Genomic DNA, 27767 nt, shown 5'->3' with positions numbered 1-27767 from the left:
GAGAATGAGCTCAAGCTGGGTCAGAGAGCAGGGCTGACTCTGCCAGTGCCTGCATCAGCCTCATCGCTCTCCTGGGCTCCTGGCCTGCTGGACTCTGTGCTGCAGGTCCTTCTTGAAAGGCCGTGAGTAGTGAGACAAGGAGCAGGGGTGAGGGGTGGCAAGAGAGAAGATAGAGACTGAGAGAAAGAGAGAGAGAGAGAGAGACAGAGAGAGAGGAAGAGACAAAGACAAAAGGAGAGAGAACGGCTTAGACAAGGAGAGAAAGATGGAAAGATAAAGAGATTGGGTGCAGTGGCTCACGCCTGTAATCCCAACACTTGGGGAGGCCAAGATGGGAGGATGGCTTGAGGGAAGGAGTCTGAGATCAACCTAGCCAACATAGTGAGACCCTGTCTCTAAAAAAAAAAGAAAAAAAAAAAGAAAAGGAAAAAAGTTTTTTTAAAGAGACAGAGAAAGAGACTCAGAGATTGAAACTGGGAGCAAGACAGAGATAGAGAGACTCTCACAGGGGAGAAGAAAAGAGAAAGGGAGGAGAGTAACAGAAAGACAGATAAAAAGAAAAGCAGGTGGCAGAGACACAGAGAGAGGGACCCACAGAAAGCCAGACAGACGCAGGTGGCTGGCAGCGGGCACTGTGGGGGTCACAGTAGGGGGACCTGTGATGGCCCTGGGGACGACGCTCAGGGCTTCTCTCCTGCTCCTGGGGCTGCTGACTGAAGGTGAGTGGGATCCCAGCCTTGTACCCAGCGCCAAGTGGCCCCCATTTCCCACTTACCTTCCCTAGACAAACCCTCTGCCCTTTCCTCGCACCCTGCTGTGTCCCCAGGCCTGGCGCAGTTGGCGATTCCTGCCTCCGTTCCCCGGGGCTTCTGGGCCCTGCCGGAAAACCTGACGGTGGTGGAGGGGGCCTCAGTGGAGCTGCGGTGTGGGGTCAGCACCCCCGGCAGTGCGGTGCAGTGGGCCAAAGATGGGCTGCTCCTGGGCCCCGACCCCAGGATCCCAGGCTTCCCGAGGTACCGCCTGGAAGGGGACCCTGCTAGAGGTAAGAGATCAGAGCCTGAGACCCTCAGCCACCAGCAGAACCTGCGACCCTGACCTCCGGCTCCCCCTGCAGGTGAATTCCACCTGCACATCGAGGCCTGTGACCTCAGCGATGACGCGGAGTATGAGTGCCAGGTGGGCCGCTCTGAGACGGGGCCTGAGCTCGTGTCTCCCAGAGTGACCCTCTCCATCCTGGGTATGGGTGAGAGACCCCCAGGACCCATGAGTCTGGGCTGCAAGCCCTCCCCTACCCCACGACCCAGAAGTCCAAGCCCCCAGCCTCTCCTCTCCCAGACCCTGGGTACCGAACTCCAATCTTCAAGTCCTTCTCAGTGCTGGAAGCTTACCCCAGACCCTTCTCTCACCAGTTCCTCCCAGGCTGCTCCAGCTGACCCCAGAGGCAGGCACCATGGTCACCTGGGTAGCTGGGCAGGAGTACGTGGTCAGCTGTGTGTCTGGGGACGCGAAGCCAGCACCTGACATCACCATTCTCCTGAGTGAGAGCGGGTGAACTGGGTGGCAGGGGGCAGCATGAAGCCTCTGGAGTGGGAAGGGTGTGTGTTCCTGACCAGTTCCCTTCTAAGGGCCCCAGAAAAGATGTCATCCCTGGGATGGGGACCCAGGAGAAGGTGTGGGGAGATGCTGAGGCCAGTGTGGGACCCAGTGGATGGGAGGCCACATCGAGGGGGGCAGCAACCAGCACAAGGCTGAGGCCCAGATAGAAATATGGGCAGTAGCGCTGGTGCAGACATGAAAAGCTGAGGGATGGGGTGCATGGTACAACCCAGCAAGGAGCTGAGAAGAGCGGCGAGGCCCAGGACCCAGCACTAAAGACTGCAGCATTCAGGCAGTCCAGAAAGTCGGGAGGGGATGCAGCTCTGCCCCAGGCCCTTTTCATCTAGAACCAGGAGGGAGGGGGCATCGCATCCACCCTGAGGACTTCCAGGCCATGCTTCCCAGAATCCATCTTGCGGGGAGCCTGGAACCCCTCTAGCCCTCTTGTTTCCCCAAGGTGGACAGACAATATCCGACATCTCTGCAAACGTGAACGAGGGCTCCCAGCAGAAACTCTTCACTGTGGAGGCCACAGCCAGGTGTGAAAACTGAAACAACCCCCCAACCTTGACTCCTAATTTTCCCCATGGGAACCCCAGACCCCAGGGATGCAAGCATGAAGCTTGGGCTAGGTATGAACATCTGGGACCCAATTCTTCATCCTGACTCTCAAAGCTTCTTCATGGGGAACAGGGGTGGTGGCTCATGCCTGTAATCCCAGCACTTTGGGAGGCTGAGGTGGGTGGATCACCTGAGGTCAGGAGTTCAAGATCAACTGGGTCAACATGATGAAACCCTGTTTTCACTTAAAATATAAAAATTAGCCAGGTGTGGTGGCACACGCCTATACTTCCAGCTCCTCGGGGGGCTGAGGCAGGAGAATCATTTGAACCCAAGAAGTAGAGGTTGCAGTGAGCTGAGATCGTACCACTGCACTCCAGCCTGGGCGATAGAGCCAGATTCTGTCTCAAAAGACAAACAAACAAATAAACGAACAAAAAAACTTCATGGGAGCCTCAGTTCCAGAGTCCCAAGCACTAAAGTTTTGGTCAGATGTGGGGCTCTCTAGGCTCCAATTCTCACTGTTCACCCCCAAAATCTCTCCCATGAAACCCCGGATCCCAGAGGAGATCAGCATGGGGACTTAGACCAGGTGTGGGGACCAGAGGTGGCATCCCCACCTCTTCTCCTTGACTCCCCAAATTTCAGATGATGACTCTGACTCTAGAACCCTGACTTCTCATCCCAGGGTGACACCCCGGAGCTCGGATAATAGGCAGTTGCTGGTCTGTGAGGCGTCTAGCCCAGCACTGGAGGCCCCCATCAAGGCCTCATTCACTGTGAATGTTCTGTGTAAGTGGAGAATTGGGCCAACTAGGGCACTGAGGATGGGGAGCAGGCACTGGGGTGGGGGGGGCGGATCACAGGGATTATGGAAATTCAGGCACTCAGAGAAACATGGGGGTTCAAAGGCAGGTTGTGGGGCCTGGAAAGAGTGGATGGGCTACTCCAGGCCCACTGAGTGACTGATATCCCCCAGTCCCTCCAGGGCCCCCTGTCATCGAGTGGCCAGGCCTGGATGAGGGGCACGTGCGGGCAGGACAGAGCTTGGAGCTGCCGTGCGTGGCCCGAGGGGGGAATCCCTTAGCCACACTGCAGTGGCTGAAGGTGAGGGCAAACATGGGCATGGGGATTGGGGGGAGAGCGGGGTCTGGGAGCCGGTCCTGAGCTGGCCCAGTCCTGTCCCTGTCTCCAGAATGGCCAGCTGGTGTCCACAGCCTGGGGCACAGAGCACACCCAGGAGGTGGCCCGCAGTGTGCTGGTGATGACCGTGAGGCCAGAAGATCATGGAGCACGGCTCAGCTGCGAGGCCCACAACAGCGTGTCTGCAGAGACCCAGGAGCGCGGCATCACGCTGCAGGTCACCTGTGAGTCCCGGTGCCAGCAGCCCACTTGTCGATCTGTGCCTTAGAGAACCATCTGTGTGTGCCCCCAAATTATGCCTACTAGACGTCAAAGATCTCAGCATCTGTCTCCAGTCCTGTTCTGTCTGGGCTGGTCTGTGAGAAATCCAGCCCAGCTTAGTGTCTTCCCTCTCTGTCCCTGCAGTTCCCCCTAGTGCCATTACTATCTTGGGATCTGCATCCCAGACTGAGAACAAGAACGTGACACTCTCGTGTGTCAGTAAGTCCAGTCGCCCGCGGGTCCTGCTACGATGGTGGCTGGGCTGGCGGCAGCTGCTGCCCATGGAGGAGACAGTCATGGATGTGAGGCGGGGGCCAGGCTCCTGGGTCTGAGCATGGAGGGGGCTGAGGGCACGACTCGTGGATAAGGAAGGGGATGGGTCCAGCAGCCTGGGGGGCTTTCTCCTTGAGGACTATGACCCCAACAGAGGGGGAGGTAGAGATGTCTCCTGTGTCCCTGCTGGGGACTGGGATGGACTCAGGCCTCTAGCACGATGGATAGGGGTGCTGCAGTCCCCACATCTGAAACTCACTCCCTGCCAGGGACTGCATGGCGGTCACATCTCCATGTCTAACCTGACATTCCTGGCGCGGCGGGAGGACAACGGTCTGACCCTCACATGTGAGGCCTTCAGTGAAGCCTTCACCAAGGAGACCTTCAAGAAGTCGCTCATCCTGAACATAAAATGTGAGCCCCTGCCCTGGCCCAGCAATGCCCCCAAGCCTCAGGACCCAGCCCAGAGAAAAAGTCATTCTTCCTGCCTCTCCCCCCAGATCCCGCCCAGAAACTGTGGATTGAGGGTCCCCCAGAGGGGCAGAAGCTCCGGGCTGGGACCCGGGTGAGGCTGGTGTGTTTGGCTATCGGGGGCAACCCAGAGCCCTCCCTCATGTGGTTCAAGGTTGGTGCCATGCCAGGGCTATGGGGGTGGCCAGGAATGTGGGGGAAGAACCAGGCCCCTTCTCTCCTTCAAAATCTTGGGCAATCTTGGAAAAAGATTAAATTTCTTGAAAAGTACTAGAGATTCTGAGGTTTGACAGGGAATCAGGAAAAGACAAAAATGCCGTGAGAATTAAATGGAATCCTAGGAAAATTCTGGGGAAACAGTGAGAATTTTAGGATAAAAATTGGAATTCTGAATCAAGATTAGGCATTCTAGAGAAAAGGTAATTTCATTAAAATTAAAGAAAATTTTAGTGAAAAATCTCAGAATTCAGGTGAAATGTCAGGAATTTTAGGGAAAGACTTGAATCCCAGAAAAAAAAAAAAAAAAAACAACAAAAAAACAATGCTGTAAAATTTGGCCGGGCACAGTGGCTCATGCCTGTAATCCAAGCACTTTAGGAGGCCGAGGTAGGCAGATCACCTGAAGTCGGGAGTTAGAGACCAGCCTGACCAACATGGAGAAACCCTGTCTCTACTCGAAATACAAAAAATTAGCTGGGCATGGTGGCGCAGGCCTGTAATCCCAGCTACTCGAGAGGCTGAGGCTGGAGAATCGCTTGAATCCAGGAGGCCAAGGTTGTGGTGAGCCGAGATTGTGCCACAGCACTCCAGTCTGGACAACAAGAGCGAAACTCCGTCTCAAAAAAAAAAAAAAAAAATAGCCGGGCGCGGTGGCTCAGGCCTGTAATCCCAGCACTTTGGGAGGCTGAGGCAGGCGGATCACGAGGTCAGGAGATCGAGACCATCCCGGCTAACACGGTGAAACTCCGTCTCTACTAAAAATACAAAGAATTAGCCGGGCATGGTGGCGGGAGCCTGTAGTCCCAGCTACTCGGGAGGCTGAGGCAGGAGAATGGCGTGAACCCGGGAGGGGGAGCTTGCAGTGGGCCGAGATGGTGCCACTGCCCTCCAGCCTAGGCGACAGAGGGAGATTCCGTCTCAAAAAAAGAAAAGAAAAGAAAAGAAAATTTGGAGAAAAGCTAGTAATTCCACAGACTATCGGAAATTCATTAGTATTAAATTGAATTCTTGCGATTTGGAGGCAAGGAAATGAAATTTCATTAAAATGAAAGAGAAGCCTAATAGAATTCTAGGAAAATCCCGGGAATTAGGGAGCTAGTTGAAAACTTTGGGGGGAAGACTAGGAATTATAGAAATGACAATGGAATTTCATTTTAATTGGATGGAATTCTGGGGAAGTGCTAAGAATCTGGGCAATACAAAGGAATCTGTTAAAAGACTGGGATCATAAGATATTATAATATCCGGAAAGATTCAGAAATCTATGGAAAGTTTAATTTGTGCAGCAGCAATAATTAAAAAAAGGAAGTAATCTATGGAAAGACACTGGAATTAAGGAAAATTTCAAAGGAAATCTTTGGGGACAGCAGGAATTTTAAGAAAAGGAACTGAGGAACTCTGGGAAAGGCCTGGGAATTTCAAGGGAGTTTCCTGCACGTGGTGTTGGGTAAACACAGCAGAAATAGATTTTGAGGAGTGCGCTGAGAGCCTGCAGGTGGCTGCAGAGGCAGAGCGGGGGTTGCGTGTGGGACAGAAGGCGGATTCAGATCCCCAAAACTGCCATGCACAGGGACTCGGGGAGGCGGGAGAGACTCCAGGGAGGGGGTCACTCAGTTCCACTCCCCACTGCTTTGCCCTAGGGGGGTGGCGCTGATGGGGGTGCTTTTCCTTATCACAAAAAGGCTTTGTCTGGGCTGGCGGCACTAACCCAGTGGGCAGGGCGGGGGAGTTGGGGGTTGGTGGAAGCGGCAGGGCTGCCTGCGGCCCCCAGTCACTCCCGGCCCGTAGGACTCGCGCACTGTGACGGAGTCGCGGCTGCCGCAGGAGTCGCGGCGCGTGCATCTCGGCAGCGTGGAGAAATCTGGGAGCACCTTCTCCCGAGAGCTGGTGCTGGTCACAGGGCCGTCGGACAACCAGGCCAAGTTCACGTGCAAGGCTGGCCAGCTCAGCGCGTCCACGCAGCTGGCGGTGCAGTGTGAGGGCTCGCACTGCTGAGGCCCGGGGGCGGACTCGGCGGGGGCGGGGCGGGAGGGACAGAGCCAGGTGGGGCAGGGACCCAGCGAACCCTGGACCCGGGGGAAGCGGGCGGGGGCGGGGTGGGGGACCCGAGACTGGGCTGAGCCTGGGGTGCAGGCGGGGTGGACGCAGACCAGGCCGCCCCTAACCTCTGAGTCTCGCTCCTCCAACTCCGTCTCCCAGTTCCCCCAACTAACGTGACGATCCTGGCCAACGCATCTGCACTGCGCCCGGGGGACGCCTTAAACTTGACATGCGTTAGCGTCAGCAGCAACCCGCCAGTCAACTTGTCCTGGGACAAGGAAGGGGAGAGGTGGGAGTGCGAGGGATCCCTCCCATCTCTGGTCTGGCCTCGCCCCCTCCACGCATGTCCCGCCCCCGCCTAGCTCCTCTCCAGCCTCTGGCTCTGCTCGCAGCCCTGGCTTGACCCCGGGTCCACAGGCTGGAGGGCGTGGCCGCCCCACCCCGGAGAGCCCCGTTCAAAGGCTCCGCCGCTGCCAGGAGCGTCCTTCTGCAAGTGTCATCCCGCGATCATGGCCAACGCGTGACCTGCCGCGCCCACAGCGCCGAGCTCCACGAAACCGTGAGCTCCTTCTATCGCCTCAACGTGCTGTGTATGTGCCCCGGCCTGAAAGCCCCTCTTGATGCCTTCTTGACCCTAAACCACTCCTTGGATCTTTCCTTTTTTTCCTTCTTTTTCTCTTCTCGCTCTCTCTCTCTCTCATTTTTTGTCGCTCAGGCTGCAATGCAGTGGCGCAATCATAGCTCACTGCAGCCTCCAACTCCTGAGCTCAAGTGATCCTCCCACCTCAGCCTCCCGAGTAGCTGAGATTGCAGGTGTGCGCTACCACGCTTCGCTAGTTTATTTTTACTTTTTGTAGCAACGGGGTCTCACTATGTTGCCCAGGCTGGTCTTGAACCCCTGGGTTCAAGCAATCCTCCTGCGTTGGCCTCTCAAAGTGCTGGGATTACAGGCGCGTGCCACTATGCTAGGCTGATTTTTTGTACTTTTAATTTTCAATAGAGATGGCATTTCTCTGTGTTGCCCAGGCCGATCTTGAACACCTTGACTCAAGTGATCCTCCTGCCTTGGCCTCCCAAAGTGCTGGGATTATAGGCGTGAGCCACTGTGCCTGGCCTGGGTCTTTGCTTTGACACTATCACTCTATCATTAACCCCATCCTGAAACTTGAAACTCCTGACCTTCATCCTGACCCGTGGTCCTGGGCCAACTCCTATCCTGCCTCCTCCCATCTTGCATTTGTCCTCTCTCCTAACCCCCCTCATGACTCCTGTTTCCATCCTTCAACCTGACCCTGGCTTCTGCTCTTTTCCTAAACTGTATTCTAACTTCTATCCCGAACCTTACCCCTGAGCTTAGCTCTGAACTTGTTACCTTGTCCACAACCTTAAACCCCGTCGTGACCCCAACTTTAACCCTTGAACCTGTGCCTGATCTCCAATCTGTCCTTGACCCTGACCTTAACAACAATCTTGACTCCCTGCGGCGCCCCCTCTGAAGACCGTCCAGAGTTCCTGGGGGAGCAGGTGCTGGTGGTGACCGCGGTGGAGCAGGGCGAGGCGTTGCTGCCCGTGTCCGTGTCCGCTAACCCCGCCCCCGAGGCCTTCAACTGGACCTTCCGCGGCTATCGCCTCAGTCCAGGTGAGGGAAGTGGGCATGGGGAGGGGTCCCGGGGATGGGAGGCCCTGTCAGGTCCCTTATTCTGGCCTTCCCCAGCGGGCGGCCCCCGGCATCGCATCCTCTCCAGCGGGGCTCTGCATCTGTGGAATGTGACCCGCGCGGACGACGGCCTCTATCAGCTGCACTGCCAGAACTCCGAGGGCACCGCGGAAGCGCTGCTGCGGCTGGACGTGCACTGTGAGCCCCGCCCACCATGAAAACCACACCCACCCAAGGAATCTTGCCCAATGTGGAGTCTCCTCATTGTGGGAGCTCCGCCCACCCAGGGACAGCCACTCATCCTGGAACCCTCCCGTTCTGGAAGTCCCAGCCGCGGTGTAACCACGCCCACTGCGGAACCCCTTCCACTAGAGAGACCCAGTGTGGAATCTCTGCCCAGAGACGGTGTCCGCCTAGACACGGAAGCTGCTCCCGTCAGGAATGGGAGCCCACTGTATAAGCCCCCCTACACACACAATTCTGGAAGCCCACCCAACCCACTCTAATTATCACAGAGGCATAGTGGAGGGTGGAGACAACCTCACCAACCTTGAGAACTCTCCTCCAACTCTTTGATATTAAGGGCAGATTGTGTCCACACCCATAACTTTCGTGGAACCCCTAAGACATCCCTCCCACCTGGGGCCCTCTCACACGGAGAGCTGTCTGGGCCCAAGTGCCTTCCCCAAGCCTCTGCCTTCCACCAGATGCTCCCACCATCCGTGCCCTCCAAGACCCCACTGAGGTGAACGTCGGGGGTTCTGTGGACATAGTCTGCACTGTTGACGCCAATCCCATCCTCCCGGGCATGTTCAGCTGGGAGAGACTGGTGAGGACCCAGCCTTTGGTAAATGGAGGTGGGGTCAAGGGGTTGTGGTTTCTTGACTGTGAGTTCCTTGGGAGTGGGGACCACATACATCTGTATGACCCTTTATAACTATATACTCGCCAGGGCATGCTCCCAGAATGAATAACTGTTGGTGGCAAAATGAATGCATGGATAAATGGCTAGACAGCCAGGCGAGTGGGTGGGTAGATGGATAGATAGGTCGACAGGTAGGTAAGTGGATGAACAGGTGAATGAATGAGTGAGTGGATGGAGGAACAGATGGACAAGTGAAAGGACGGATAAATGGGTGAGTGGATGGGTGGGAAGATGATTGAAGGAGAAAAATCAGTGGATAGATAGAGGGTAGATGATGGACGGATACACCATCAGAGGAAAGATATCTGTGGAAGGATGATGGATGAATTGATAAATGGATGGGTGGGTAGATCAACAGAAAGATGAATAAATAGGTAGCTGGGTAAGTCTCTGAACAGATGCATGTATTTATAGGTGTGCAAGCATGAGTGAATAGTTGTGTGAATGGGTGGAGAGCTACAGGGATGGATACATGGGTGCAGAGAAGGAAGACAAATGGGTGGAGGAATGAGTGAGTGAACCGATGAGTGGATGGAAAGATAAATGGATGAATGGAGAGATAAGCAGATGGATAAATGAATGGATGGACGGATAGATAGTTCCAAGCATAAGTGGTTGGGTGAATGGATGGGTAGGTTGTTGCCTGGATTGGTGGATGAAAAGATGGATTGGGTAAATGGATAGATGGATGACAGGAGAATGTTTTTTTCTTCAATACCTCCGTGGAGGGTGATTGTGGCTAGGAGAATGAGGCTACAGAAGGGACAGTTTGGGCAGTGATGGATCTGGGGCTAGACTGGGAGGCCAATTCTGGACTCTTGGGCCTCCAGGGAGAAGATGAGGAGGACCAGAGCCTGGATGACATGGAGAAAATATCCAGGGGACCCACGGGGTGCCTGCGGATTCACCATGCCAAACTGGCCCAGGCTGGCGCTTACCAGTGCATCGTGGACAATGGGGTGGCACCTCCAGCACGACGGCTGGTCCGTCTTGTTGTCAGATGTGGGTATCACCCAAACACCTGACTTCAAGACCTGCCACTGAACCCACAGCCCTCATGTCTCCCACATAGCTCATGTTGACTGCCCATCCCCTCCCAGTTGCCCCCCAGGTGGAGCATCCCACTCCCCTAACTAAGGTGGCTGCAGCTGGAGACAGCACCAGTTCTGCCACCCTCCACTGCCGTGCCCGAGGTGTCCCCAACGTCGTTTTCACTTGGACAAAAAACGGGGTCCCTCTGGATCTCCAAGATCCCAGGTGAGCCCAGGCCCAGCCAGGCAGCACTCCAGCCCCACTTCCCCTCCCTGAGTCCCTGCAGAGAAGGAAGACGAATGGGTGGAGGAATGAGTGAGTGAATGGATGAGTGGATGAAAAGATAAATGGATGAATGGATAGATAGGCAGATGGTTAAATGAACGGATGGATGCATAGATGATTCCAAGCATAAGTGGTTGGGTGAATGGAAGGGTGAGTGGTGCCCTACCTTCTCTCTAGGTACACGGAGCACACATACCACCAGGGTGGTGTCCACAGCAGCCTCCTGACCATTGCCAATGTGTCTGCCACCCAGGATTATGCCCTCTTCACATGTACAGCCACCAACGCCCTTGGCTCGGACCAAACCAACATTCAACTTGTCAGCATCAGTATGGAGGGGCTGTGAGGGTGTTGGGGAGGGGGTGCTCCCTGGATCCATTCCCACATCCCTGATTGGCCCTGGGCTGCTCATGTTTCTGAAACCGGAGGATCTGTGTATGTGTGAGGATGGAGTTTTTGCCTGCCCTGAAAATCCTAATGGAGACTGGATCTTCAGGGAGACCCACAACAAAGGCAAAAGAAAAAGAAAAGAACAGAAAAAAGATGGAGAGGGGGTACTTGTTAGCTCAAGTAACTGAAAAATAGGTTTTCAGGGGTTTCTGGATCTAGGTTCAGCTGTCATCAGCAACTCTCCATTCTTTTTTTTGTTGTTGTTTTTGTTGTTGTTGTTGTTGTTGAAATGGAGATTCACTCTTGTCACCCGGGCTGGAGTGCAATGGCACGATCTTGGCTCACTGCAAGCTCTGCCTCCTGGATTCAAGCAATTCTGTCACCTTAGCCTCCCGAGTAGCTGAGATTACAGGCGCCCTCCACCACATCCAGCTAATTTTTGTATTTCTAGTAGAGACGGGGTTTCACCATGTTGGCCAGGCTGATCTCCTGACCTCAAGTGATCTGCCCGCCTCAGCCTCCCAAAGTGGTGGGATTACAGGTGTGAGTCATCACACCCAGCCCTCTTCATTCTTATGTCTGCAAGTCTCTGTGTTGGCTTTATTCTAAGGGCCCTCATAGTGGTCTGTTAGAATTCCCAGAGGAAACAGAATTCTTTCTCTTCCTAACAGTAGCATGAAAATACCAGGATTAGTCAGGCATGGTGGCTCACGCCTGTAATCGCAGCACTTTGAGAGGCTGAGGCAGGCAGATCACGAGGTCAGCCTGACCAATATGGTGAAACCCTGTCTCTACTTAGAAAATAAAATAAAAAATAAAAGTAAAGCCGGGCATGGTGGCACGCACTTATAATCCCAGTTACTCGGGAGGCTGAGGCAGAAGAATTGTTTGAACCCGGGAGGTGGAGGTTGCAACGAGCTGAGTTCACGCCACTGCACTCCAGCCTGGGCGACAGAGCAAGACTCTGTCTCAAAAAAAAAAAAAATCATGTATTGATTGCTTGACGCAAATGCTATGATGAGATGTTTAAAGAAACCTAACTGCCTGGCGCGGTGGCTGACGCCTGTAATCCCAGCACTTTGGGAGGCCGAGGCAGGCAGATCACGAGGTCAGGAGATCGAGACCATCCTGGCTAATGTGGTAAAAACCTGTCTCTACTAAAAATAGAAAAAATTAGCTGGACATGGTGGCGGGCACCTGTAGCCCCAGCTACGTGGGAGGCTGAGACAGGAGAATGGCGTGAACCCGGGAGGCGGAGCTTGCCGTAAGTCGAGATCGTGCCACTGCACTCCAGCCTGGGTGACAGAGCGAGACTCTGTCTCAAAAAAGAAAAAAAAAACAAAAAACCTAACCATGCCAGGCACGGTGGCTCATGCCTGTAATCCCAGCATTTTGGGAGGCCAAGGCCGGTGGATCACCTGAGGTCAGGAGTTCGAGACAAGCCTGGCCAACATGGTGAAACCCCATCTCTACTAAAAATACAAAAAATTAGCTGGGCATGGTGGCAGGCACCCATAATCCAGCTACTCGAGAGGCTGAGGCAGGAGAATTGCTTGAACCCAGGAGGCGGAGGTTGCAGTGAGCCAAGATTGTACCACTACACTCCAGCCTGGGCAATAAGAAGCAAAACTCCATCTAAAAAAAAAAAGAAAGAAAAAAGAAAGAAACCTAACCCTTCATTTTCCATAGAAGTAACCATTTGGTCTTGAATTTTTTTTGCTGTTTCTTTTGGTTTTGTTTTCACTTACTTCTTTTTAAAATTATTTTTAATTTGAATGTTTAATTTGAGACAGGGTCTTTCTATGTTGCCCAGGCTGGTCTCGAACTCCTGGGCTCAAGCATCCTTCAGCCTTGGTCTCACAAAGTACTGGGATTACAGGAACAGTTTGGTGTTTGCCAGAGCAGTGTTCACCATGACCTTATAGAACATGAGTATACTGTGAACAATGAGAAGCGATTGTATATTTAAAATAATTCCTAGGGAAAACCTGGACAGAATCTTCTGGAATTCTTTTGTATCCTCTGACTGCTTTCCCGTCTTTCTCCCCACAGGCCGCCCTGACCCTCCATCAGGATTAAAGGTTGTGAGTCTGACCCCACACTCTGTGGGGCTGGAGTGGAAGCCTGGCTTTGATGGGGGCCTGCCACAGAGGTTCTGCATCAGGTGGGTCCTTGTCGAGGCAGGAAGGAAGGGGAGGCAGCCAATGGGCTGGGGCCCTTCCCTGAATTTACTATCCCCCTGTCCTGCAGGTATGAGGCCCTGGGGACTCCAGGGTTCCACTACGTGGATGTCCTACCACCCCAGGCCACCACCTTCACACTGACTGGTCTACAGCCTTCTACACGATACAGGGTCTGGCTGCTAGCCAGCAATGCCTTGGGGGACAGTGGACTGGCTGACAAAGGGACCCAGCTTCCCATCACTACCCCAGGTAGGAAGGGAGGCTTGGGCAGGTTGGAGTGTTCCTCAGAGGATGTGTAGGGTAGTACAGTGAAGTCAATACTATTCCCCTTTTATGATGAGTTACTGAGGCCTATAGCTGTTAAGCAAATTGTCCAAGGTCACACAACTAGTAAAAGATAAAGATGAGATTGAAACTCAGGCAGATGAACTTGAGACCAACCGTTAACCACAACCCATACTGTCTGAATGTGATTAATGACCAAGGGAAATTAGAAAATAGTTTGAATTAAATGAAGATGAAAACATATAAAAATTTGAGGTTGCAGTTAAAGCAGTACTTAGAGGGAAATTTATAGCATTAAGTGCTTATTTTAGTTTTTTATTTTATTTTATTTTTTAATTATTATTATTTTTTTTGAGACGGAGTTTCACTCTTGTTGCCCAGGCTGGAGTGCAATGGTGCGATCTTGGCTCACTGCAACCTTCGTCTCCTGGGTTCAAGCGATTCTCTTGCCTCAGCCTTCCAAGTAACTGGGATTACAGGCATGCACCACCACACCCGGCTAATTTTGTATTTTTAATAGAGACGGGGTTTCACCATGTTGGTCAGGCTGGTCTCGAACACCTGACCTCGTGATCCACTCACCTCGGCCTCCCAAAGTGCTAGAATTATAGGCCTGAGCCACCACGCCCAGCCTTATTTTTTATTTTTGAGATGGAGTCTCGCTCTGCCACCCAGGCTGGAGTGCGGTGGCAAAATCTTGGCTCACTACAACCTCCGCCTCCCGAGTTTAAGCGATTCTCCTGCCTCAGCCTCCTAAGTAGCTGGGATTACAGGCAAGTGCCACCATGCCCAGCTAATTTTAGTATTTTTAGTAGAGACGGGGTTTCGCCATGTTGGCCAGGCTGGTCTTGAACTCCTGACCTCAGGTGATCCACCTGCCTTGGCCTCCCAAAATGCTGAGATTACAGGCGTGAGCCACCACACTTGGCCACTTTTTGTTTGTTTGTTTTTGTTTTGAGACGCAATTTTGTTCTTCTTGCCCAGGGTGGAGTGCAATGGTGCCGTCTCGGCTCACTGCAACCTCCGCCTCCTGGGTTTGAGCAATTTTCCTGCCTCAGCCTCCCAAGTAGCTGGGATTACAAGCATGCACCTGTAATTTTTTGTATTTTTGGTAGAGACAGGGTTTCACCATTTTGTCCAGGCTGGTCTCGAACTCCTGACCTCAGGTGATCCACCAGCCTCGGCCTCCCAAAGCATTGGGATTGCAGGTGTGAGCCACCACGACTGGACTAGTTTTTTTTTTTGTTTTTTTTTTTTAAAGAGAATAACCTCAAATGCGTATTCTAAGTTTTCATCTTAAGAAACTGTGGCTCATGCCTGTAATCCCAGCACTTTGAGAGGCCAAGGCGGGTGGATTACCTGAGGTCGGGAGTTCAAGACCAGCCTGACCAACATGGAAAAACCCCGTCTCTACTGAAAATACAAAATTAGCTGGGCGTGGTGGCACATACCTGTAATCCCAGTTACTTGGGAGGCTGAGGCAAGAGAATCACTTGAACCTGGGAGGCAGAGTTTGCAGTGAGCAGAGATGGTGCCATTGCACTTCAGCCTGGGCAACAAGAGCAAAACTCCATCTAAAGAAAGAAAGAAAGAGAGAGAGAGAGAGAAAGAAGCTAATAAAAGATGAACAAATTAAACCCAAAGTTAACAGAAAGAAGAAAATAATAATGGTAAGAGCAGAAATGAATGAATTAGAAAACAGAAAAACAATTGAGAAAATCAATGAAACCAGAAGCTGGTTATTTGAAAAAAATCAATAACATTTATAAAGCTGATTAAGACAAATAAAAGGGAGAAAACACAAGTTACCAATAACAGGAATGGAAGAAGGGACGTTACCACAGACTGCACAGACATTAAGAGGATAATTAGGGAATATTATGAATAACTTTATTCCAATAAATTCAGCAAGTTGGACGAGAAGGACAAATTCCTTGAATAGGATGAATATGTTACAATTCTGATAGGCACAGTATTGTAGTGGCAAATCCTTCAGAGCCTGGTTCAGAGAAGCCTGGGTTCAAATCCCCTCTCTGCTACCTCTTAGTTGTGTGACCATAGGTAAGTGTCTCAGTTTCTAAAAATATATAGCACAAATCTTTGTGGCTCAGTTTCTTTTTCTTTCTTTCTTTTCTTTTCTTTTTTTTTTTTTGCAATGGAATCTTGCTCTGTCACTCAGGCTGGAGTACAGTGGCATGATCTCGGCTCACTGCAATCTCTGCCTCCCAGGTTCAAGCGATTCTCCTGCCTTAGCCTTCCAAGTAGCTGGGATTACAGGTGCATACCACCACGCCTGGCTAATTTTTGTATTTTTAGTAGAGACAGGGTTTCACCATGTTGGCCAGGCTGGTCTCGAAGTCCTGACCTCAGGTGATCCATCTGCCTCAGTCTCCCAAAGTGCTGGGATTACAGGCGTGAGCCACCACTCCTGGCCACAAGCTTCTTCTTTCTGTTTTCCTCTTCCTGACAGAGCAGGCGTTTCCTCAATGGAAGTAAGGACACTTTCTCACCCCTACAATCTTCTCTGCTCTTCCCTCCAACCCCATTCCAGTCTTCCCTTTGAACACTAAAACATAAAGTATGACACTTGCCTCCTTTGCTTTAGAACTTGTATCTCTATTAAGGGATCGAGAGCCCAAAGTCTTTTTTGGTTAACTCAACAAATTGATAATTCGGGTGAAAAGGACCTTGCACACCGAAAGTGCTCATCAACAATTAATTTTTGGGCCAGGCATGGTGGTGCATGCCTGTAGTCCCAGCTAGTCAGGAGTCTGAGGCGGGAGGATAGCTTGAGCCCAGGAGGTCGGGGCTGCAGTGAGCTATGATAATACCACTGCACTCCAGCCTGGGTGACAGAGTGAGACTCTGTCTCTTTAAAAAAAAAAAAAAAAATAGCCAGGCGCAGTGGCTCACGCCTGTAATCCCAGCACTCTGGAAGGCCTAGGTGGGCGAATCACGAGGTCAGGAGTTCGAGACTAGCCTGGCCAACATGGTGAAACCCCATCTCTACTAAAAATACAAAAAATTAGCCAGGCGTGGTTGCAGGTGCCTGTAGTCCCAGCTACTTGGGAGGCTGAGGCAGGAGAATCGCTTGAACCTGGGAGGTGGAGGTTGCAGTGAGCCGAGATTGCGCCACTGCGCTCCAGCCTGGGCGACAGAGCAAGACTCTCTCTTGGGAAAAAAAAAATTGTCCGGGTGCAGTGGCTCAGGCCTGTAATCCCAGCACTTTGGGAGGCTGACACAGGTGGATGGAGTCTTGCTCTGTCAACTGGGCTGGAGTACAGTGGTACGATCTCAGCTGACTGCAACCTCCACCTCCCAGGTTCAAGCAATTCTCCTGCCTTAGCCTTCCAAGTAGCTGGGATTACAGGCGTGAGCCTCAAGTAAAAAAGTGTCCTTACTTGAGGTCAGGAGTTTGACACCAGCCTGGTGAACATGGTGAAACCTCATCTCTACTAAAAATACAAAAATTAGCCGGGTGTGGTGGCTCACGCCTGTAATCCCAGTTACTCAGGAGGCTGAAGCATGAGAATTGCTTGAACCTGGGAGGCAGAGGTTTCAGTGAGCTGAGATCACGCCACTGCACTCCAGCCTGGGCAATAGAGAGAGGCTCAGTCTCAAAAAAAAAAAAAAAAAAAAAAATTATTCTTAGCATTAGCATTAGCATTAGAATTGCTATTAATAATATTGTCATTATTATCAGCAATTTCTAGCTCTCTTTGAAATATTCTTAAGCAGTTATATACCAGTTCCCATGAGTCTAATAGGCTTAAGAAGAGGCTGAGAAATATTTAAAGCTTATCTCAGATTCTTATTGTTAAGTCACAATCTCTATATCCACCCCCCAGGTCTCGACCAGCCTTCTGGAGAACCTGAAGACCAGCTGCCCACAGAACCGCCTTCAGGCAAGTCCTCAGTCCCCTGATCCCTCCCAGCTTCCCTGAGAATGGAACCTCCTGGTCTCTGACCTTACCTCCTCTGGTTGTAGTCACAGCTGCTTAACGACTTAGTTCTGGCCAAGCTCCGTAGCTCATGCCTGTAATCCCAACACTTTGGGAGGCCAAGGCATGTGATCACTTGAGCCCAGGAGTTTGAGACCAGCTTGGGCAACATAGCAAGACTCCATCTTTGCAAAAATAAAAAATAGCTGGGTGTGGTGGCATGTACCTGTAGTCCCCAACTACTCAGAAGGCTGAGGTGGGAGGATTGCGTAAGCCCAGGAGTTGGAGGATGCAGTGAGCTATCACTGGGCCACTGCACTCCAGCCTTGGCAACAGAGGGAGACCCTATCTCAAAAAAAAAAAAAAAAAAAAAAAGACTCAGTTCTGTCCCTGCAGACTTGCAGACTCCTTAGAGCTTCCTCTTTTTTTCTTTCTTTCTTTCTTTCTTTTTTTTTTTTTTTTTTTTTGAGACAGAGTCTCGTTCTGTTGTCCAGGCTGGAGTGCAGTGGCAAAATCTTGGCTCACTGAAACCTCCACCTCCTGGGTTCAAGCGATTCTTTTGCCTTAGCCTCCTGAGGTGCTGGGATTACAGGCGCCCACAACCACACCTGGCTAACTGTTGTACTTTTTTAGTAGGGACGGGGTTTCACAATGTTGGCCAGACTGGTCTCGAACTTCCAACCTCAAGTGATCTGCCTGCCTCAGCTTCCCAAAGTGCTGGGATTACAGGCATGAGCCACGGCACTCGGCATTTTTTTTTTTTTTTTTTGAGACGGAGTCTTGCTCTGTTGCCCAGGCTGGAGTGTAGTGGTGCGATCTCGGCTCACTACAACCTCCACCTCCCGGCTTCTCCTGCCTCAGCCTCCCGAGTAGCTGGGACTACAGGCACGTGCCACCACGCCCAGCTAATTTTTGTGTTTTTAGTAGAGACGGGGTTTCACCATGTTAGCCAGGATGGTCTTTAACTCTTGACCTCGTGATTCACCCACCTCAGCCTCCCAAAGTGCTGGGATTACAGGCGTGAGCCACTGCATCTGGCCAATTTTTTTTTTTTTCTTAGATCTTCCTCTTGCCTGGAGTGATAAATTTTCTTCTCTTCCAAATTTAGTTTAATTCTGTAAGAATTAGCTCACTCCATGTCCTGTAAGAAGCCTGCATCAGTTAGCTTTTGCTGTATAACGAACCACCCCAAACATGGGTGCTTATAGCAACATTCTTTCTCATGATTCTAAGAGTCTGGCGGAACAGTGCTGGTCTGGGCTGGCTTAAATCATCTCTGCAGTCAGCTGGCAGCTCCACTGGACTGGGTGGTCTAGGGTTGCCACCTTCCCACACTTCTGATGATCATCTGGCTCTTGGTTGGAACAATGGAGATAACTGGGCGTGTGTCTCTTCTTGACTTTTTCACATGGAGGTGGTCACAGGGGTCAAAAGCAGCAAGAGATTACATTCCAATTTACTAGCTGATTCTGTCATAGTTGCTATTGTCTCATTGGCCAAAGCAAGTCACATGGCTCAACAGAGTCAGTGTGGAAAGGCCCTGCACTCAAGGATGTGACTACTGGGAGAGGATTGCAACCGTTTGCAAACAATCCCCTTCAGAGCCTGAGAAAAAGGTTGCAAGTGACAGAAATGCAGCTGTTTTGTCAACATGAGAAAGAATGGCTTGGCTGGGCACAGTGGCTCATGCCTATAATCCCGGCACTTTGGGAGGCTGAGGCAGGTAGATCACTTGATCCCAGACATTGGAGACAAACCTGGGCAACATGGTGAAACCCCATCTCTATAAAACAAAAACAAAAAAAATTAGCCAGGCATGGTGGTGCATGCCTGCAGTCCCAGCTACTCAGGAGGCTGATGCAGGAGGATTGCTTGAGCCCAGGAAGTTGAGCCTTCAATGAGCCAAGATCACACCACTGCACTCCAGCCTGGGCAACAGAGTGAAACCCTGTCTCAAGAAAAGAAAAGAAAAAAAAAGGGCTTGGTACATGAAATAAAAAATTCCAAGTGTGGCCACTTTCAGGTGCTCAAAAATGTTACCAGCGATCTGTTTCTCACCCTCTCTCAACTTTGCCTTTATCTGCGGTGGCTTCTTTCTGAGTTTCTTCAATCAGAGGGGCAGAGAAGCCCTCCTCCACCTCCATCTTCTTGACAGCTAGTAGAATTGTCCTAAATGTTTTGTTAAAAACACATGTTGGGTCAAATGCCTGTGTCTAAACAATCACTGTGGAGAGGAGAATGGAGACTCTTATTTTCCAGGCCGGGCCATGTGCCCATTATGAAGTCCTGCCTGAACCCAAGACTGAGAGTGGGGAGTGGCTGTTCTCCCCAGGGGAAAAAAGTGCTATTAGTGGAAGATAGGGGAGATGGCCCACCCAACAGATGCCTACTTAGAGGGGTTCAGCCTTGTCCTCAGGGATATAGCAGCCATGTCAGCCTGATATTGGCTGGGATGGAAGTTGATGGAAAGAAGTCATTTGAGGCTGGGCGCAGTGGCTCGCGCCTATAATGCCAGCACCTTGGGAGGCCAAGGTGGGCAGACCACTTGAGGCCAGGAGTTCAAGACCAGCCTGTCCAACTGGAGAACTCCGTCTCTATTAAAAATACAAAAAAAAAAATTAGCCAGGTGTGGTGGCATGCACCTGTAATCCCAGCTACTTGGGAGGCTGAGGGAGAAGAATCGCTTGAACCCTGGAGATGGAGGTTGCAGTGAGCTGAGATCATGCCAGTGCACTCCAGCCTGGGTGAAAGAGTGAGACTCTTTTTTTTGAGACAGAGTCTTGCTCTGTTGCCCAGGCTGGAGTGCAGTAGCGTGATCTCGGCTCACTGCAACCTCCGCCTCCCCGGTTCAAGTGATTCCCCTGCCTCAGCCTCCCAAATAACTGGGACTACAGGTGCCTGCCATCACACCCAGCTAATTTTTTATATTTTAGTAGAGACAGGGTTTTACCATATTGGCCAGGCTGGTTTTGAACTCCTGACCTTGTGATCCACCCCCCCTTGGCCTCCCAGAGTGCTGGGATTATAGGCGTGAGCCACTGTGCCCAGCCAACTCCATCTTAATTAAAAAACAAAATAAAATAAAGAAGTTCTTGACATGGGATTTTTTTTTTTTTCAGAGACAGGGTCTTGCTCTGCTGCCCAGGCTGGAGTGCAGTGGTGCTATCATAGCTCACTGGAGCCTTGACTTACCGGGCTCAAGCAATCCTCTTGCCTCAGTGTCCCGAGTAGCTGGGACTATAGACATGCACCACCATGCTGCTACATTTTTAAATTTTTTGTAAAGAAGCAGCCTCACTATGTTGCCTAGGCTGGTCTTGAGCTCCTAGGCTCAAGTGACTCTCCCACCTTGACCTCCCAATGTGCTGGGATTACAGGCATGTGCCACAGCGCCTGAGCTTGAGATGGAATTTGAAAGGCAAACAGAAGTTTGCTTGAGAAGAAAGGACATTTGAGGACAAACACTTAACTATTCCAAACCTCTGAGGTGTGAATTTGCTTCAGTGATTCTGGAAACAGCTGGTGGTTGGTTTGTGTGGCTGGACAGTCCAGTACCAGGGTCTAAGTTTGGTGGGCATGGCTGGAGGTGTGGGAAGAGGCTGGACCACAGAAAGTCTTCAGTGCCCAGCTAAGGAGCTGAAGCTCCCTCCTGAGTCCAGAATTCCGTTCTGAGTTTGCAGAGTTCAAGCAAACGGAGGACGTTTTGCTAATGGCTTGACTTAAGAAAGAAGCCACCTGCCCTTGGGTGGCAGAAGGGGTGGGTACAGAGACCTCTGCCCATCTGTTTCTCTGACCCTGGGGGAGGGACTTGGTCAGGGCTACGCTTTCTTGGGGAGACCCATCCCTGGCCTACAGCCTGTTGTCTGGGATTCACTGAGGGGTATCTTCCACCCCTAGGACCCGCGGGGCTGCCCCTGCTGCCTGTGCTGTTCGCTCTTGGGGGGCTTCTGCTCCTTTCCAATGCCTCCTGTGTTGCGGGGGTCCTCTGGCAGCGGAGACTCAGGCGTCTTGCTGAGGGTGAGGAGAGACCCTTCCCTGCCAGGGTGGAGACCTGAGGGTGATGGGGAACCCTGGGGTTGCTGCATACTGAAGGTCTTCCCGGGGCCGGGGGGGCTTGTATAGGGTCACTGAGCCCTTTATTCCTGTTTCCTTCAGGCATCTCAGAGAAGACAGAGGCAGGGTAAGTGGGGATATTTTTCTGTAAAGAAGGCTCTGAGGGAGGTTTGGGGGAGGCGGGTGGCGGGGGGCAGCTCTGAACTGCCCCTCGCACCTTCATCCTGGAAGGTCGGAAGAGGACCGAGTCAGGAACGAATATGAGGAGAGCCAGTGGACGGGAGAGCGGGACACTCGGAGCTCCACGGTAAGTGGGGGTGGCCCTGGCGACCCCACAGTCAGGGCACCGACGGCGACTGAAACCCTGCCGTTAGCCATCAGGTTGATCATTGCCCTTCCCGGGACAGTGGGGTCAGAGGATGGAAAGGGCTTTGTTTGTTTTGCGTGTGGGGAACAGGTCAGCACAACAGAGGCAGAGCCGTATTACCGCTCCCTGAGGGACTTCAGCCCCCAGCTGCCCCCGACGCAGGAGGAGGTGTCTTATTCCCGAGGTGAGTTAGGACCACGTCAGGATTCCCCCACTCAGAGGTACCCCCGATGCCTGGACTGGGTGCCTTGATCATGTCTCACTTCCACTCCAACTCCAGGTTTCACAGGTGAAGATGAGGATATGGCCTTCCCTGGGCACTTGTATGATGAGGTAGAAAGAACGTACCCCCCGTCTGGAGCCTGGGGACCCCTCTACGATGAAGTGCAGATGGTGAGGAGCTTTGCATCAGCAGCCATCCTTCCTGGCTAGTGCTGGGAGCCTACCTCCTATTGCTTGTATTAGTTAGGGCCAGCTAGCTGCTGTAACAAAGAGGCCTGACCATGATCCAGTGGCTTAAAGAAGACAGTCGGCTGGGCATGATGGTCCATGCCTGTAATTCCAACACTTCGGGAGGCCAAGGCAGGAGGATCGCTTGAGCCCATGAGTTTGAGACAAGCCTGGGCAATATAGTGACTTGTCTCTACAAAAAATTTTTTTAAATAAGCCAGGCATGGAGGTGTGCACCTGCAGTCCCAGCTACTCAGGAGGCAGAGCCGGGAGGATCCCTTGAGCTCAGGAGTTGGAGGCTGCGGTGAGCCATGATGGCGCCACTGCACTCCAGCTTGGGCAACAGAGCAAGACACTGTCTCTGAAAAAAAGAAGGCAGTCTATTTCTTTTTCACAGTCAGATGTGAATGGCCCTGCTTAAGTCATCTGAGTCTACATGAATGAGCCAGTTCACTGGGGGGTTCAACCCATGGGAAAAGGTGAAAGAATGTGGAGGAGGCACAACCCTGCCTTGTGGCCCAGGCCCAGAAATGGTGCACACCACTCTGCTCTCACTCCCCTGGTGGGAAGAGAGTCACATGGTCACACCTGACAACAAAGGAGGCTGTGAAATGTGGTCTAGCTTAGCAGTGATGTGCCTTGCTGCAATTCTGCTACTGTGGAAGGAAGTAGACATGAATTTTTAAAGATAATTAGCCATATCTACTCCACTGGTTAAAGAGAGAGAAAGAGAGAATTTGGGGGCCCATTCAACTGAAAAATCAAGGCATACAATTGTCACCAGGCCCAGCTGGGCCCAGAATTTCCTCCCTAAAAATGTTTTTATGGCTAGGCATGGTCACGGCTCACATCTCTAATCTCAACAGGCTGAGGTAGGTGGATTGCTTGAGCCCAGGTATTGGAGACCAGCCTGGGCAACATAATAATACCCCATCTTTAAAAAAAAAAAGTTAAGCCGAGCATGGTGGCTCACACTTGTAATCCCAGCACTCTGAGAGGCCAAGGCAGGTGGATTACCTGAGGTCAGGAGTTCGAGACCAGCCTGGCCAACGTGGTGAAACCCCGTTTCTACAAAAAATGCAAAAATTATCTGGGTGTGGTGGCACACACTCGTAATCCCAGCTACTTGGGAGGCTGATGCAGGAGAATCACTTGAACCCAGGAGGCGGAGGTTGCAGTGAGCTGAGATCACGCCACTGCACTCTAGCCTGGGCAACAGAGCAAGACTCTGTCTCAAAAAAAAAAGTTTAAAAAATTAACTGGGCATGGTTGTGCATGCCTGTGGTCTCAGCTACTCAGGAGGCTGAGGTAGGAGGAATGCCTGAGCCAGGGAAGTTGAGGCTGCCGTGAGCCCTGATTGTGCCACTGCGTTCCAGCCTGAGAGACCATGTTTCAAAAAAGAAAGGGAAAAAATCTTCCCAGAAAATCTAGATTTGTATCCTACGAGATTAGAAATCTTCAAAGAAAGAGAATACCTGTTTTCCAGTGGCCCCAAATGCCCAATGCTGACACTTATTGGTCTAGCTTGGGTCACATTCTCATCACTGAACACATCCCTGAGTCACGGGATGGAATATGCTAACAGGAGAGGCCTGGGTCAGTTCACCGTGGGATGAGGGAGTAGGGGCCAGCCCCATTCAGGTCACTGGGCTGAGAGTGGGAGAGGGACAGAGAGCTTACAGGGAAGTGAGGTACAGGCAAAAACAACCGACAGGCACTTTGACCACCAGCCAATCCCCACCCATTGCTGCACAGTTAGGGGGATGGGACAGAACCCCTGGTTTCCTGTGTGGCCTTGGTTGATGCTCTGGCACCTCTGGGCCAAGGATTTCCTTTTGTCTCTGGGAACGACCTCCGATACCGGGACTGTTGTCAGATCCTAGCTCCTCACCAGCATGGCGCAAAGCGCTGTCCATGGTGCTGGACCATATGCACTCTCTAAAGCGCAGATGGAGGCTGCACGCTTTTTCCGAAAACGGCTGGATAGTAAATGCTTTGGGCTATGTGGGACATACGGTCTTCCTCAAACTCTACACAAACTCTGCCACTGTAAAGCAAAAGCAGCCATAGACGATGCATAAATGAATGAGTGTGGCTATGTTCCTACAAAACTTTATTTTTGGACACTGTAATTTGAACTTCATGTAATTTTTCTATGTCACAAATGTTATCTTTTTTCATTTTTCCCCAACAATTAAAAAATGAAAAACCGGGCTGGGCACGGTGGCTCATGCCTATAATCCCAGCATTTTGGGAGGCCGAGGCGGGCGGATCACAAGATCAGAAGTTTGAGACCAGCCTGACCAACATGGTGAAACCCCATCTCTACTAAAAATACAAAAAGTTAGCCGGGTGTGGTGGCGGGTGCCTGTAGTCCCACTTACTCAGGAGGCTGAGGCAGGAGAATCGCTTAAACCCGGGAGGCGGAGGTTGCAGTGAGCCAAGATTGCGCCACTGCACTCCAGCCTGGGCGACAGACCAAGACTCCGTCTCAAAAAAAAGGAAAAAGAAAAAGAAAAAAATAAAAACCATTCTTAGCTCTTGGACAGTACAAAAAAGCAGGCGGCAGGCCACATTTGGAGCATGGGCCAATCTGCTCTAAAGTTTGCTGAACTAAAATAATCATTTTCTCCCAGCCCTAGAACAAAACACATCCCTAGTTAGGGCCACCCTTCATGTTTTTTTTTGTTGTTGTTTGTTTTGTTTTGCTTTGTTTTGTTTTTCTCTTCTATTATGATTAGGGAACTGTTTTGGAAATTCATAGGACAATATAATTATAACTTACATTCCACAGTTGCCATACATGATAACATGGACTTTTAAAGTTTTCATTTTTGTAAATTTTATTTATTTATTTATTTATTTATTTATTTATTTATTTATTTTTGAGATGGAGGCTCGCTCTGCAACCCAGGCTGGAGTGCAGTAGCGCAATATCAGCTCACTGCAACCTCCACCTCCCAGGTTCAAGCGATTCTCCTGCTTCAGCCTCCCAAGTAGCTGGGATTACAGGCATGCACCATCATGCCCGGCTAATTTTTGTATTTTTAGTAGAGACGGGGTTTTGCCCATTGCCCAGGCTGGTCTCAAACTCCTGACCTCAAGTGATCCACCTGCCTTGGCCTCCCAAAATGCTAGGATTACAGGCATGAGTCGCCATGCTTGGCCTAAAGGTTTTATATTTCTGACATTTACATTATTTTTCTAACATGAAATCATTGGGTATCTTGAGCTTGCTTCAAAATAATCCAGTTAGTGGGGGAGGGGAACAAGATAGAAATATAGATAAATCAATTGACCAAGGGTTGCTACTGGTTTTTTCTTTTTCTTTTTTTCTTTTTTTGAGATAGTCTCAGTCTGTCACCCAGGCTGGAGTGCAGTGGCATGATCATGGCTTACTGCAGCCTTGACCTCCTGGGCTCAAGCGATCGTCTTACCTCAGCCTCCTGAGTATCTAGGACTATAGGCGCTCACCACCACACCTAGCTAATTTCTTTAAAATATTTTTTATAGGCTGGGTGCAGTGGCTCATACTTGTAATCCCAGCACTTTGGGAGGCTGAGATGGGTGGATTGATTGAACTCAGGAGTTCAAGACCAGCCTGGGCAACAATGGAAACCTCGTCTCTTTAAAAAAAAAAAAAAAAAAAAAAAATCAAAAGTTAGCTGGGTGTGGTGGTGCATGCCTGTAGTCCCAGCTACTTGGGAGGCTGAAGTGGGAGGATGGATTGAGCCCAGAAGGTGGAAGTTGCAGGGAACTAAGATCATGCCATTGCACTCCAGCCTGGGTGACAGAGCCAGACCCTGTCTAAGAAAAATAAAATTATTTTTTGTAGATACAGGATCTCACTATGTTGCCCAGGCTGGTCTCGAACTCCTGGTCTCAAGCAATCCTCCTGCTTTGGCCTCCCAAAGTGCTGGAATTATAGGCAGGAGCTACCGTGCCCAGCCTGATATTGTTGAAGTTAGGTGATAAGCACATGGGGTTCATCATAAGCATTCATTATAATCACACTCCTTTTTTGTATATGTTGGGGTTTTAGTAAAAGCTAAAACACTTTTTTCTGGGAAGTTAAGCAGGGGCGTGTATCCCCCAGATCTTCAATGAAGACCTACAGGGCATCTCTCCATGGTTCTAACTCCACTTTTTGCCTGTCAGGGCCCCTGGGACCTCCACTGGCCTGAAGACACATATCAAGATCCAAGAGGAATCTATGACCAGGTGGCGGGAGACTTGGACACTCTGGAACCCGATTCTCTGCCCTTCGAGCTGAGGGGACATCTGGTGTGAGAGCTCTCTCAACCCCCTTGTCCTGCACCTGCAGGAATTTACACTCCACTGGTCCCTCTCATTACAGCCTGGGCCGAGCTGGTTAGGTGAGCTCCATAAAACCCAAAGGGACTCGGTGTCAGGAGAGGACATGGAGGGGGCTGAGTGACAGAAGATGGTTCAGCTGGTACCAGAGTAGAAACAAGGTGCATCCTGGGGTTGGCTTTAGCAACTAAACTTCTCCAAAAGGACAGGGCAGATTGTAAACGGCGTCTCAAAAATGAAATGCTGCCGGGTGCAGTGGCTCACGCCTATAATCCCAGCACTTTGGGAGGCTGAGGCGGGTGGATCACCTGAGGTCAGGAGTTCGAGACCAGCCTGGCCAAGATGGTGAAACTCCATTTCTACTAAAAATATAAAAAATTAGCCAGGAGTAGTAGCGCATGCCTGTAGTCCCAGCTACTTGGGAGGCTGATGCATAAGAATTGCTTGAACCCAGGAGGCGGAGGTTGCAGTGAGCTGAGATCACGCCACTGCACTCCAGTCTGGGTGACAGAGCAAGATTCTGTCTCAAAAAATAAAAATACAATAAAAATAAAAAATAAAATGCTATTCTGAGGGTCCCTAAGTGCTTCATGAAGTAAAGTTTTCAGAAGTGGGGAAAGACATATTAAAATCTCTGTTCATTTTGCATTCCATGACGTCTGAAATAGCTAATAATAAGTGGAATTTATGAACCCATGTTATATCCTACCTATTATTTTATTATTTCCCACAGTTATCTAACACAGGAGGCATAAACTATGACACATGTAATAAGTATGCTCTATAAGCATTAAAATAAACAGACAATCAAAAAAAGCTAGAGGAAAAGAATATGTACCGTGTGCTTTCGTTTATAGAAATTCTAAAATAGGCAAAACTAATCTATGGTGGCAGAGAGCAGAGCAGCGGTTTCCTGGGGCCATGAGAGGAAGGTTGACTGCAAAAAGGCACGGGAGAACTTTCTGAGGTGTTGGAAATATTCTATATCACGATTGTGGTTGTGGTTGCACGGGCGCACAGATTTGTCAAAACTCATTGAACTTTACACTTAAGATGGGTGCATTTTTATTGTACATAAATGATATCTCAATAAAAGTGATTTTAAAAACAGGCTTCATAATAGCAGCCCAGTAAGAGGATCCCTCCCTCCCTCCCTCCCTTCCTTTCTTCCTTCTTTTCTTTCATGTCTTTCTCTCTCTCTCTGTCTCTCTCTCTGTCTCTCTCTCTCTCTCTTTCCCCTTCCCTCCCCTCCCCTCCCCTTCCCTTCTCTTCCCTTTCTTTCTTGTCTCGCTTTGTCACCCAGGAGTGCAATGGCATGATC

At 50.8% G+C, this 27767-nt stretch overlaps 1 protein-coding gene across 1 annotated transcript; it reads left to right on the top strand.

Moving 5' to 3' along the window:
- On the top strand, positions 1-27558 carry NPHS1 (NPHS1 adhesion molecule, nephrin). The gene is made up of 29 exons (XM_024237461.3): positions 1-719; positions 827-1042; positions 1115-1237; positions 1410-1538; positions 2054-2135; positions 2846-2949; positions 3137-3264; positions 3353-3524; positions 3706-3863; positions 4104-4248; positions 4335-4459; positions 6313-6499; positions 6724-6853; positions 6982-7154; positions 8063-8203; positions 8279-8419; positions 8929-9050; positions 9977-10148; positions 10247-10403; positions 10641-10792; positions 12906-13017; positions 13104-13285; positions 17170-17226; positions 21160-21279; positions 21418-21442; positions 21547-21622; positions 21773-21866; positions 21963-22075; positions 26291-27558. The coding sequence occupies exons 1-29, from the start codon at positions 662-664 to the stop codon at positions 26420-26422; spliced, it is 3726 nt and encodes a 1241-aa protein (XP_024093229.3). The 5' UTR covers positions 1-661; the 3' UTR covers positions 26423-27558.
- The last annotated feature ends 209 nt before the right edge of the window (positions 27559-27767 follow it).

The sequence above is a fragment of the Pongo abelii genome, chromosome 20 (assembly GCF_028885655.2).
Source record: "Pongo abelii isolate AG06213 chromosome 20, NHGRI_mPonAbe1-v2.0_pri, whole genome shotgun sequence".
Taxonomy (NCBI): Eukaryota; Metazoa; Chordata; class Mammalia; order Primates; family Hominidae; genus Pongo; species Pongo abelii.
This window is presented reverse-complemented; position numbering and strand designations above follow the sequence as displayed.